We start from the raw sequence: 14,570 nt of genomic DNA, 5'->3' as shown, positions 1-14,570 counted from the left end.
GGTAAAAGCATCTTTTTTTCTTTTCCAGCAACACATTGGACTAGATAGTCAGAGACCTCCTCCTGGTACACAGCAGATTTGAAAAAGCAAGAATATATGTACACACACACACACACACACACTCACATACACAGACACTTTCATAAATGTACTCATAAACGTAGCACTATTAGAAATACAATGATTAAAACTTATAACGGAAGTCATATATAAAAATAAATATCTATAAGGTATTAAGTACCCCCATGAAAGAAACAATAAAAGGCTTAACTTGCTCTAGATAAAGAGAGGTTTTCTGTCAGAAAATGAAAATATACTGAGATCCAAGGATTGCAACACATTTCGGTTTGTTCCCAAATTCCTCTTAAAATGTATTACTTAATATCGCCTAATTATTACATATTATTTTCATTTATTTCCTTTAAACAAACATTTGATATTTTTATCATCTCTTCAGTCACTTATAAGAGATTTTATTTAAACCTCTTAATTCATCTGCTTCCCTGAAATGTGTATCACTAAATAATGGATTTTTTCTTATTTTAAACATTCAATTAGCTTATTTGAGTACCATCAGTACAATTAAAGGTTGTATTTCTACTTCTCAAATTGTGCTATTCATTCCTGATAATGACACTTTTCATTCTTAAAACACCTTTAAGGCAAGATCATAAAGACATTTCCAGAAGAGAAAGTACAATTGTCAGTTCAGTTTCTTCTCAGCGTCCATGGCTCAAGGGCCTAGCCGCTCCGCGGCATGTGGGATCTTCCCGGACCGGGGCACGAACCCGTGTCCCCTGCATCGGCAGGCGGACTCTCAACCACTGTGCCACCAGGGAAGCCCGTCAGTTCAGTTTCTTGATGGAAAAATCAAGAAGGAGGGTTGGCTGAGAGAATTAGAAATGCCATTCAACTGCATTCCTTGTCCTATTTGTTTCACACACTAAAATAATCAGATAAAGAAAACCATTTCAGATTCTTTTCCCTTATAGGTTATTACAAAATATCGAGTATAGTTCCCTGTGCTATGCAGTAGGTCCTTTCTATTTCTATGCAGTAGGTTCGTTATCTATTTTATATTTAGTAGTGTGTGTGTGTTAAATGATGAGAAGGAGCCCGGCCATGCAAAGATCCAGGTGGGAAGAGCATTGGAGAAAGAGAGGAGGAGAGAGAGAACAAGAAACACCAAAGTACTGAAATAGAGCAAACGTCATGTGTTTGAGGAACGGAAGGATCCCAGGGTGGATGAAGTATAGAAACAAGTGACTGGAGAATTAACAAGGCCTTAAGGGCCATGATAAACACTTTATGTTTTATTTTAGTGAAATGGGAAGCCCCTGCATGATTTTAGGGAGAGGAGCCATCTGACTTGATGTGTGTTTCACAGTATCACTCTGGCCGCAGGACGGAGAGTGGATTGTTGTTCACCACTGTGAACATAGATATGGGCTAGGAGTTCAGGGAGAGATCACAGTAGCTTGGACCAGTGCAGAGAAGAGGAAATGGAGAGAATGGGGAAATTCTGGATATGTTTTGGCGACAGGGCCTGTTAATGTCTTAGATGTGGGCTGTTTGTTTGTTTTTACCACTGGGGCAATTTGAATTTTATTTTAGGATCTTATCTCCAGTTCTGGCCTCCACTGAGCCATGGGTCAGACTTGGATGAATCCACACCTTTTTAGGGGAGAAACTATTGAAGGCGGGGGTGGGGAATCGGTCCAGTTGAAATTGAAGTGGAGGCCAGATCAGAAAGGCTCAGCCATGGACTTCTTCCCCAGTGACTGGAGGGTTAGAGCAATAACTGCTGAAATCATTATTCTTTTAGGCCTGCACTATTAAATAGGGATGTGGCTATTGAGCTTTGAAATACAGCTAGTCCAAATAGCAATTATCTGTGAGTCTAAGGTATACACAGGAGTTTGAAGATGTGATATATAAAAAAGTATAAAGTATCCCATTAATGTTTGTATATTGGTTATATTTTGATGTCATAATGCTTTGCATATATTGGGTTACACAAATGCTTTAATGAATAATTTTCTTATTTCTTTTACTTTTTAAACTTCTTTGAAGAACTTTATATTTACAGAAAAATTGAGCAGATAGTACAGAAGGTTCCCATATTCCACACTTCCACACACAGTTTCTCCAATTATTAATGTTTTGTATTAATGTAGTACACTCGTTACAATTAATAAACCAATATTGATATACATTGCTATTAGCTGAAGTCCATAGTTTATGTTCACTCTTTGTGTTTTACACTTATATGCGGGGTTTTAACTTAGGTTTTTGAATTGATTGAAGGGATAGACAGCCCTCAGCTCCTTACTAAGAGGAAAAAGACTGTGGGGAACGTGTTTTGAGTGAGGACTGTTGTGTCTGGATATGTAAAGTGTAAGATGGTTATCAAACAACCAAGTGGAGATACAGTTAATTGGTAAGTCTGCACTCAGGGCTAGGTGTATACATTTGAGACTCATCAGTGGAGGTATGAAGTTACATTTCGAATTAACATGGTCTGATGTGTTAATGGGAAATAAGAAAACAGAGTGAGGACAGCTCACTCAAAAAGTTTTATTTTACTGCTAAGGAGAGTAGATAAATGAGGCAGTAAGGTTAGTAATGGGATTTGCTTGCTTGCTTTTTTTTTTTTTTTTAAGATGAGAGCTATGAGAACTCAGTTGTAAACTGAAGGGACCACTGCAGACAGTCTAAATCTGCTGATGTAAAAGAAAGAAGATAACTGTGAGACAAAGTGCACAAAGAGTGAGAGTGAAGGGGGGGTCCTAGCACTAGAGGAGGAATACGCCTTTGATTGGATGAGGGACGTGTGTTTCAGCAGGAGGGAAGCGATCGTATGAGCATAGATGCAGGTAGGCTGTAGGTTTTGTTGGGGAGTGAGGAGGGGGTCTTTGTCCTATTGCTGCTTTTCCTCCGTGAGAAAGTCTGAGACAAGCTGAAGCGATGGGGAGGAAAATGTTGGATGTGTGCGACATGAAACAGTCATCCAGAAGTGGGGGAAGTGGATTCTGATGAAAGTTGCTATTTCCTATGGCATTTGGTCAATGACTTCAATCTCATATATTCATTCTTCTTTTAAGGGTGCTAAAAATGACTAAATTAACTGATTTTATTTTTACCTTTCTTATTTCTTCCTGCTTACCCAATAGCACAGGTGGTTATGAGAAGGAAAAGGGATAGTTTTGTAGCAAGAAAGAGAAATGAAAGTAATAAACATGACAATACACTGAGTGGCTTATACTTATAAATATATTTATATCTAATATTTGCACATAAAGGTGACTGAATTACTCTTGCATTGCCTTTTGCATTGTGGAAACAAGAAAATGTAGATCAAGGGAGCATAAGTGTAGGCAGAGAATGGATAATGATGACGGCAGTTTTCACATATTGCACACCTGTTGTGTGCCAGTCACATACTAAGTGCTTCACATGCATCGTCTCATGCAGCCCTTGTAATAGCCCAGGGAGGTTGGGGTTATAATGTTCTCTTGACAGTTGACTAAACAGGTTTTTGGAGAGTAACTTGCCCAGATTACACAGGGAACTGGCAGAGCGAGAAAGCAAATGCCAGTCCCTGAATCCCAAGCTCATAATCTTCCCCAGAACAATATTCAACAGAGCCAATATTTTCAAATAAAATCTCCATTGAATAGGTCATTTTTACTACAAAAGCACGTTGGAGTGCTTGACATGCCTAGTAATGAAAATAGAGTTTTTTCCATGTATTTCATATTGAACAGAAAATATCCAAAGTGATATATGGACTCTGAGAGCAGTATCTGACTAGTAAAACTTACCTCCACCTCCATGTTGTTTGTTTCCATTTCTCCACTAACCCACATTGATTAAAGAGTATGTAAAAAACTAGTGCACTTCAAAATTTCTGAAATAACTAAAGTCCAGGATGGAAAGAAACACAAGAAAACTTGCTGGAGCATAATTTACTATATATATATATATATATATATATATATATATATATATATATGAATTTAGCCTAACAAAATATATTTATATTTCTTACTTGTGTTGTTAGTAAACCATAGTACATTGATGGATATATCGAGACGTTTGTCATTTCAATTTTTTTTCTGGACAAAATGCCACTTAATTCTGTTTTTCAGGGTGCCCAGTTTCAGTACAAAGGGTGATCATTCAAATTTCTACTTGTTGAAATTAATAAACGACATAGCCTCTCATGGTTACTCAAGGGTGTTCTTTGTTACATAGACCACAGTACCAGGGCAATTATTTGAGATAAGCCAATATGCAACTGAATCAGTTCTTTGTTGAAAGGGTTGAAGTAATTCAACTGCAAGCCTAGCCCAAGATCAGAAATCAGATTACTAAAACAAGTCGCAAGAGTGGTTTCTAACATCACACTGATAACAGTGTAAAAGGGACTGATTTGGTCCCTTCATTTGTGAACATAAAAGATGAGAGCTGATAGAAATGAAATTCATAATGCTATGAAGAAGCTGAATGTGGATTTGCTTGGAATCGTTAGTGGGTGCCTCTTTCATGCTCTACTGTAATTTATTGATTGCACACTCAATATCAAGCAGTCTTTGGTGCCGTGCCCACAAAGATAAGAAATGCACTCTGCCTTTATTAAGGAGACCACGGTCTTGTGAGGAAGGCAGAGGGTCCAACCAGTATTGAGCACGTAATAGGCTCTCAATAAATATCTGTTGAATGAATGTTTTGATCAGGAATGGGGATGGATAGTACAAGTGTACAGAGAGCAGTGAGTGCCATGATAGAGAAGGACAGGACACGAAGAGGCACTTGGGTCCCTGCTCCAGATTTAGAAGATAAGGATCCTTATAGGTGTGCCTTTAAGACACATCTTGAAGGAATTATATAGAGAAGAAAGGTTAGGATAAAGGAGGAAGTGAACTTATAGAAAATAACATGCAAAACAGGATCGTGAGAAAGTGCATGGTGAATTTAAAGAACTGGATTTTAGGTATATTTGGCTTTGTGTTAGTAGAGGAGAGCAAGGATTAGAAAGGGTGACTCCAGAAAAGCCAAACATGCTCACTGAGAGGTTGTTATGCTCTCATATAGACCCTGGATCTCAAACACAGCACTGCCGTAAAACAATAAAGGAAATAATAGTTAATATTTATATAATGCTTACTATTTACTGAATGCTTTCTGTATATTGATTCACTTAATCCTCATATCCCTCTGAGATGGGAATTACAATTAGCCCATTTTAAAAATGAGCCAAGTGAGGGACAGACAGATCAAGTACCTCACCTGAGATCATCTATCTAATAAGTGTCAGAGTTGGGGTTTGAGTGCGATGACCTGGCCCCCAAACCCACATTTCTAGTGTATTATACTTTTATATAGTATGTATACTTTAGTATATTGCCTCTTGGTGCAATGCCAAATTTAGTGTAACTTGCTATTAATAATTATATTGAAGTATCCAAGTTGGACAATTATGTTTGTGGTAATACAGCTCTCATTAGCTTCCTTTCCAGTATACCTTCTTGAGTTGGAGGAAAGAGATATAGAAACAGCTAGCACACTAAGAGTTATATATAACTCAGAGTACATTCATGAGAATGTGTTACACAAGTGACATTCTCCTAGCCTGGGTATCATTATGGTAAAAAAGATTGGGATGCTGTTGTAGGAGATATGGAGCCATTCAGTGAGGAGGATGACAACATTGGGGAATTCAGTTAGACAAAAGTAAATAGTACTTTATTCATGGAGTACATGACATCAGAATTTTGAAATGGTATGTAAATGTCAGGACTTGTTGATGATGTTAATGTGAAATTCATAACTGATGTGTAGTTTTCCATCCAGTAATCTCTTACCCATGGAATTTCCATAATCCTTTGTCTAGATATTCCTTAAAGAATGTCTAATATCCTGTCTATTACTCTACATTGGTATGTGCTGAGCATGCATAGGGCGTGAATCATCATCATCGTAGCATTTAATTACCACCGGCATTGTTCTTTGCAACTATTTGTTTAATTTTCATAGCAACTCTGTGAGTGTTATTATTACTCCCATTTTACAGATGAGGAATCTGAGGATTTAAAAGTTAACCTGCTCCCATTCACTTGGAGTTAGAAAAGGATTTGATCCGTTATAGCACGTGGGTTTCCACTTGAGTATCTGAGGAGTAGTTAAGATAGTGGTTGATTGGAGAGCTCCTATTTTTTTCTCTATTTCCCTATTTCTTTCTTGATTTATATATAAAGTCATTTCCCATGTGAACTAATAATAATAATTTAAATGCATATAGACCTTTTGAGACTTAAAAATATGTTCATCTTTATTTTTTAAGCCCCTATGTGACATGTAAAGAGAGTCCATAAGTTGTGAAAATAAATGCAGAAGCAAAGTGAGCATGAATGTGCAGCTCTTGACTCTCAAAACAGTGCTCTTTTCTCCATGCTGTGCTGTCTCTTGTGTCCTTAGCAGTTGTTTGCAGATACCACGTATCTCATCAGAGACTTCACACTGCATTCAAATTTTAGGAAGATTCCAAAGAGGAATGTTTTAGACTTTTGTGATTATTGGTTTTAGTTTAAAACTCCGCAGGTAGAATAAGGAACTCATTATAAGATGGAAATATATAGAGTTGACATGTATAACTATTAGTAGTATATATTTTGGGGGAGTAAAATATAGAAAAGAGATAGCAAGAAGGGGACAGTTTCTAGTATAGTATAGAAATTAAATCCGGTATACGGTGAGAAGAAATTCAGGGAAGGGAACCTGCAGAGAGAAGATTGGCACAAAGAAAAGGGATTGATGTTAGGCGAATTTGTCAAGACAGTAAAGAGTAAGGCAAGAAGATGAAGGTGTGGGCTGTGGGCAGCCTCCAAAGGCTAGTAGAGAAAAGGAAATTCTATATAGAAAGTGAGGCTATGGATGGAACAAGAAAACATTGCGGGTAGTGATCCCTTTCTATTCTTAAAACCTGTGATTATGTAAAAGTTAATGAGAGAGAAAGTAAAAGTGAGCAGAAACTGGTAAGAGAAAAAGATGAAAGCTTCCGGGAGAAATGGAAGGTTAGAAAAGATGACGTTTCTTGCATCCTGCTGCCCCGCCAGTACTGTACTATCACAGTGAATTGAGGGAACTTTTATGATCTGAGCGGAGTTGGGACTTCCCAGCGACCACTGCCTCACCCACTGAGAGGATCCTAAACGTAGCCCACATGGATAGACTCTTGGGCAGAGGTAGCCAAAGCAGAGGCTTAGAAGAGACATTGAATACAGCAATTGCTTCAGAGTGGAGTTCAAGTCAGAATAAAGTCAAACTCTAGGGAATCTGGCTGCGACGTTCTCCTGCCACATGTTGAATTGCTGTTCATAGTTCATATTGTACAATAGCTGTTACGCTTCAAGGCATTTACACTCTTCTCTATTAACTGCCATTCTCCGTAGCCACTATTGGCTGTCCAGCCTATCAACTTCTATTTATTTAACTGTTACATTTGTCGCCTAACTTGGATGCTCATCGTTTACTTTCTAATGTGCGTAATGAAGCACGTCTTCTTCCTGCAAGTATGTCTGGGCTTCTTTTCATGTCAGAGATACTATGCTACCAAGAATGACCTTGTATGGATTACTAGCTTCATATCTCTTACTGTGCACAATATTTTTTTATCTACCATTTTTTTCTTAGGGAGAAATAAGCCCAGTGGTCTATCTCACTGAAAAGTTAACATTGTTTCCTAAACATTTATAGGTAGTGCTGGGACACCGGTCACTTTTAATGAAAATGGAGACGCTCCTGGTCGTTATGATATCTTCCAGTATCAAATAACCAACAAAAGTACAGAATACAAAATCATTGGGCACTGGACCAATCAGCTTCATCTAAAAGCAAGTATCAGTATAAACTCATACTTTATGTATACTGTTCTCAAGGAGAGAGGCTTTACTTTTAAGTAACATAACATTTGTTAGAATTGATCTTCTTGTAAATAAGTTTTCAGAAAATGTATGATTTGATCCTTCTTCAACTTTAAAATGTTATGAGAAGTCTTAAACGTCTGTAGAGATATTGACTCTCTGCAGGGATTTAATGAAAGATCTCATTTTCTTTTAAGTGACTAAATATACATTTAGGGAAACTTTATACTTTTCTGAAAGGCTCAGTTGTTCAAACCTTTGTACAGTGTGTGTGTACGTGTGTGTTTTGGGGGGAGGGGTGACAAACTGTGCCATGAATGACAAAGTCGGTGCTTAATAAGTGTGCTTCACCTTTGCCCCATCATAAGTTGAGATCTTGCAGCTACGTCTGCTGGATGGAAGTCAATCATGATCTGTACTTACATTACCTCTTTGAATCATAACATCAGAGAAAGTTAATGTACCCCAAAGAGATGTTCAGTTTTTTAACAGCCCTTAGGGCTGCCAGCTGTCCCTGTCCCCCTGGAGAGCCATGATGGCCCAAGGCCCACAGATTTTGCAGTTCCTACAAGTGGCCACGTGAGGAGAATATGGGAGAGCCCAACTGGAAGCGAGGTCGCAGGGCAGTGAGGTCGCAGGGCCTGGGGCTGGTGCCAAAGGCAGTTGGTCATCTGCCTGCCCAGTGTCATGCTGTGTCCGCCCCCCGGGGCTCTGTCTCCTCCTGCTGGGACCAGGTGGGGCTGGCACGTGGGATAATGGCAGGAGGAGAAGCTCTGTCAGATGAGTCTAGCTGGCAGGCAGCTCTCCAGAGGGGCTATCCGAGGGAAGGGGTCTTTGGGGACACTGGGGGGCGCTGTCTGTTACCAGCACCCACTAAGCATAAGGGGCTCCAGAGCAGGAAGCCCGTCCTGAACTTGACAGATAGGGAAGCCCGGGAAGTCACAGGGCATAGGGCAGGCAGTGGCTGTGTGAGGAGGGCACAGGAGTGGTTGGAGAAGCATCTGCTTACCACGGGGTAAGGAACAATTTCAAAATTTAACAGCCTGTGGTGCCATATCTATGCACGCCGGCTCCTTCTGGTCTAGACAAACAAGGAGTGTGCTCTGTGGTCGCAGCTAAGGATCAGAGTTCCTTCATACATGAACATTAATGTTTATAATACATTCTCTCATACATCTGTAACACTGGACTGTTTACAGGAACTGAGTGGCCGAGGAATCACTACAGCAGCAGTGTTTCCCCTGTAGGCAGTGAGGTGCTTTTAAAATGTGTCTAATAAACCAGAAACATACTCTTCTACTGTTATATTGTTCTAATGTGTATTTCACTCTTTCCTCTAGTAAAAGTACCTCCTCTTCTTGATTCTCAAAGCTACCATAACACTGTGAGGGCTGAGTTCATTTCTTAAATGAATAATTAATTTCATTTCCTAGCTACAGCTTATCCTAGCTGGAAGGTAAACTCTTATGACATACATGAGGGTGGGGAGAGAGATTATTCTTGTCTGTGTGTGTTTTACACGTGTGTATGTGCTTTCTTGTGTTTGAACCCATTCGAAAGACATCAATTTGGTGTTTTTAATACATTTTTCATCTCTGTATGTCCAAATATAGCCCCTGAAGTGCTATGTTTATGCAGCACCAGTCACCATAGTTCTCAGAAAAGAAGCAGATAATGAGAAATAAGGAAACTAGGATATTTACGATGTATTGTCTCCGTAATGACTTCCTGATAATTGTCACAGTTCCGCTTTCAGTAATGCACAAAGACAGCTCATATTTGCAACTATGGTTGTACTTGACGTAAGACCACGTATCTACACCTTACTACATGTAGCAGCCTGATGAAACCCTATCCCTTGTCCTGCAACCCAAACTTATGGAAACAAAGCTTTGATAACTCTGTGGGTTATTGATGCCAATCTGAAAATCAATTGCTTCTTGGCAAAAGCCCTTTTGACAGTGGACCTCTGTGAAATAAAATAATTAAACACAACAAAGAAAATTTGATATGGGTTAAAATAGGGAAGATACTTTTTATCTGACTTTTATGAATGCCAAACTGCTTACTATATTCTTATGATTAAGGATTTAAATAACAAAGTTCAATGGTTGAAAAATATGTGCATTAATATATAATATGAAGATACCTAAAATAATTATATACACAAGCACACGTACACACACGCACACACCTTTCTCTCTCTCTATATATTTATTATAAAACTTTATGTTGAATCTCAAGCTCTTTTATGTACATTTACGGTGCATGAAAAGTTTTATGTTTATTATTGTGTTATTGCTCATAAACTATATCAAAACGATTTGTAAGAATTATTTCTTATGCATGTATGATCGTTTATAACTACATAGCCATGCTAGCTTTACTGAAACAGAGAATCAACTCTCAGAAAAGAGTGAATTAGTTTGTGAAGAGAGGTCATACGTCAAGGGTTGAATTCTGAATTTTATCAGGACAAACAAAATGTTTCTCCTTGGGAACAGGACTAGTCATCTGTTTGGAGGTGGAGTAGGGGTTCCTTGGAAAGTGACAGATTTACTGAAGTTCTGCTTAGATCTCAGGCAAGGCACCAAACAAATGCTTTGCCCCAGTTTTGTCGTCTATAAAGTAGAAACATTAATAGCACCTACCTTAGATGGTTGTAATAAGAATTAAATGAAATAATACGGTAAAGCCGTTAGTCCAGGGCCTGGCCCACATGACATGCATAAGCATTACCTATTATTAATCCAGTGTCTCATGATTCTGTGTGGTCAGTGGGAGATCTGAGAACGAGTGTGGTGAGTAGAGAAGTGAAGCTTCTGTCAGAAGAGGCACTTGAGTTTGCTTTAGCAAGTTCAGAATACGTTCACTTAAAATGGGGACCATTTGTCCCTATAGCCCATTGCCTGCCTTTAATATTGGCCTTAATACTTTAGCAAATCTATCTGCACTTACAAAGTAAACTTTATTTAATGTAAGTATGTAGTTTCTTTTCCTGTGGTAGCCTGTGGCTAGATATTGTCACCTAGGTAGTTATTTTTGAATGGATTGGATGCATTCATTCTGTGCACATACTGCATGCTAAGTGTTGGGATTAGAGTGAAAATGTGAACTCTGCTCTCAGGGCGCTCGCAGACTGGAAGGATAGATGGACACTCAAACCAACAATTCTAGTGCAGTGGGGCAGGCCACAGATGAAGGTATGTCCGTGGTTTTGCACCTGCAGCCCAGAGACAGGCCCCGAATCTGGCCTGACTGCTGGCGGGAGTTGTGATGATGGCAGCGGAGGGCGCTCTTCCCCATGTACTCCATCCCTTCTTATTCTCTTAAACCAGATTTGCAATAGATTTCACACTCTCAATGGTAAGCATTTATCAGCCAGTTATTGGATTGAATTTGGCTTATTTTCAAAGAGCCAGTTTTTCTGACTGAATTCAACCATAGGATAAGTTTGTGCACAGAGGGTGCATGATTATGCATATATGAGTGCAATAAATTTGCCCTGAATATATCTTAGTGGAGTGAAAGAAATTGTAAAAGTAGGTTATTCTTTTTTTTTTTTTCCTGGAAAATCATGAGGTGTTTTATTTCCTCAAAAGTATTGTCTTCATTGTTCTAAATATTTTTTTTCTTTTTTATGGCACTAACATATGTTCTTAACTTAGCAATTACAATGAGTTAGTATAACTGTTTATTTTGATTTCGGTTTTTTTATCCAGTAATCTCAGTCCACGCATGAAGGGCATATTGTCTACCTGAGAGTGAATTTGAACAATTAGGCTTCTCCGTTTTGTGAGGCTTAATCTCTCAAGAGGCAGGTGGTCCTTATTAGTGATTACAAAACGTACTGTAACCTAGAGGTTCAGAGAAAACAGCAGAGCCTGAACTGCAAAAAGAACAGCCATATGCTACTTCGAGTCCGCAGGGAGAAGGTGTATGGAGGCTACCGGATGGGTCTAAAATAACTGAGGGCTCACTTTGCTGTACTTCCAACCAGAGCTACTCTTTCTAGATTACTGTAAGATGAGGCATAGTTTTTGCTTGTTTTGTTTTATTCTTTTTTTATTCAAATAAGTAATTTGAAGATAAATAAAGATAGTAAAGGATAATGACTTCATACGAATGTTTCATTGTTAGCAGCATGGAGTCAATTGGAAAGGGTGATTTGAAGGAGAAGGGCTTCATTTAATTTTGTGTGGGGCCACTCCATAGATGAAAGTAACTCTTGACCAGGTACTGAATTCTGACCCTCAGTTTTCTCATCTGTTAAGTGGGATAATAAGTAGGCTTATTATGAAGATCAAATGCATTGGTATTCCAGTGCATAGTGGTCAGAAACAAGACCTCAAAGTCAGAAAGAAGATTTTTGTGTTCCAACCTTCCATTCCTGAGCCTTGGGCACGTTATTTTACCTCTTTTAGTCTCAGGTTCTTCATCTGCGTGAAACAATCATAACTACTTCATAGAGTTATTGAGATAATTAAAGGAAATTGCATATCAAAGATCCTAGAACACTGCCTGCTACATATTCAGTGTTAAACGAATATGGCAATAAAAATTTTGTTTTGTTTTGCCAGGAAAACCAGCCTATTGCAGAGGACCTATAATGGGTATTGCAATCTGAAATTGCACCTATGAAAAGTCTTTTCTGCCTCTATCTTGATGTTCTGAGTAGGGAGTAACTGTAAAAAGAGTTACACTATGATAACTCGTCTGTGCCTATGTAATAAACCCCAAATGTTTATTTTGGTATGAAAAAAAAGTGGGCTTCATGAGTCAGTGCTTTGGGGACAACCAGAAACTCAAGCAAGCTTTCTGATTTAGTGCATTAAATCTGTCTTTTCTATGTACCTCTAGTGTAGTATTTATAACATGATATTTTAATTGAATATATGTCTTTGCCTGCCAATGGTCAGGCAAATACATGCTATACCAGGGGTTCCTCAACCTGCTTGAAATACAGAAAGAGAAAGTTTCTGAGTCCCCTCATTTTCCTCATGGTTATACTGCTTTGGATAAACATCAAAAGTCTTTAACCAAAACCACTAGATTCCCTAATGTCATACAGGAACAGCTTTTCTATGATGAAGGGTATTGAAATAGCCTTGAAGTAAAGGATGGAGTGGATGGAGTGGAAACAATGTTCGAGGGGACGCTTGAGCCTTTATTTGCCTTGACTCTTAGGAGCCATGCGTTTCCTCTTTGCCTGTTTCCCCATTGCAAAGTTGCCTGCATTTGCAAATGCTCTTTCATATGATAGTGCATATAAAAGATCATTCACCCTATGAGACAAGCAATATATAAAGCTTTTCCCATCCTACAAAGTATGGATGTGAAGTCAATTCTCCGAGACCCTTTACTACATTCCAATAGGACTTTAAATGCCACTCTATCTCCTGCCTTTATATTCTATTCAGACAAGGCCTTTTTGGGCTTCCTTTCCTTGTAACAAGATGATTAGTTGTCAAAACTATATTTTTGTTCACTAGATGCAAATTTATTCTTTTCAAAATAGGTCATTTTGGGGTCAGTAATTAATTTGTGTTTATGAGAAAATAAGCATTTGGTAAATTCATGTTTTTGACACATCAAGCAAAGCCAAGGTAATTAAAGTTTAACTACGTTCTTGCTAGTACAGAGTAGGGGCTCAGTAAGGACTTGTTGAATATGTCATGAACGATATGCCAATATTTTCTAAATACTGACTTCATATGGAGCACTGATCCAAGATTATTGATTAGGAAGTTGACTTGTGCACAGATTATTTATTCAGTGACTGCTCCCTGCTAGGCAGGAAGCTAAGCCATTGAGGAGTGCAAGGTTCAATAAAATAAACTCCCAGATAGCAAATGATTTACTCCATTAAAGGTAACAGTACACTTGAATAATTATAATAAAAGCATACTTAGAAGGTACAGATTAAAGAACAAACTATGAATTAAAATATGTAATGATTACCTCCAACTAGAGGGACTGGATAAAGTTTGTTGAATTCAAACTGGATCCTCAATTACTTTGGTGGCTAGAAATGGTTGGAAGAGTGTGTAGGCCATGGCAAAAGCATCCATCCATCCATACATCCTTCCATCCGTTTATCTATCTATTCATTCCAGAATAAAGTGCCTCCAGTGTGCCATTGCTCTACACAGTGCCGGAGTGATTTAGAGGTGTTACAGATTCAATCCCCATCCCTGAGTTGGGAGTGCACCTCTATTGGATGTGCAGGCATATCCCGCCTACAGAGTGTAAGTTGTAAGTTCATTGATGGAGATGAGGAATGTTGACTAGGTTTTCATAGGGAGGTGGAAAGGGGCACAGTTTATTTAGGGAATTGAGTGTGATCCTGAGCTGCCAGTACAGAGGACTATCTGAGCAGAGCATATGCAGAATGAAGAAAGATGGCTTAAAGCTAAATTTTATAGGGTTTCAAAAACTATTAGAACACAAGTTGATATTCTTTAAGCTACAGTGAGCTTTTCGATAGAGACATTCTCAGCTTTACACTTCAGGGCAACACTTTGGGCAGCAAAGTGTAGATTGGCTGGAGAAGAGGTCGTTCCATTATTTAGCAGAAGCCATAATTAAGAATTAATTTCTTTCTTATTTTACCTAATTGTTTGGCAGGTTCTTTCCGCCCTATCT

At 38.6% G+C, this 14,570-nt stretch overlaps 1 protein-coding gene across 2 annotated transcripts in view; it reads left to right on the top strand.

The window, feature by feature from the left end:
- Window positions 1-14,570, top strand: part of GRM8 (glutamate metabotropic receptor 8) — a 755,282-nt gene that overhangs the window by 596,242 nt on the left and 144,470 nt on the right. For both annotated transcript variants that reach the window (XM_029233599.1, XM_029233597.1), the window contains one exon: window positions 7,759-7,895. In XM_029233599.1, coding sequence (XP_029089432.1) covers window positions 7,759-7,895 — 137 coding nt within the window. The remainder of the gene's footprint in view (window positions 1-7,758; window positions 7,896-14,570) is intronic.

Source organism: Monodon monoceros, unplaced genomic scaffold (assembly GCF_005190385.1).
Source record: "Monodon monoceros isolate NGI ecotype Baffin Bay Population unplaced genomic scaffold, NGI_Narwhal_1 Super_Scaffold_2, whole genome shotgun sequence".
Taxonomy (NCBI): Eukaryota; Metazoa; Chordata; class Mammalia; order Artiodactyla; family Monodontidae; genus Monodon; species Monodon monoceros.
The sequence above is the reverse complement of the archived record's forward strand: the minus strand, read 5'-3'. Positions and strand labels throughout refer to the sequence as shown.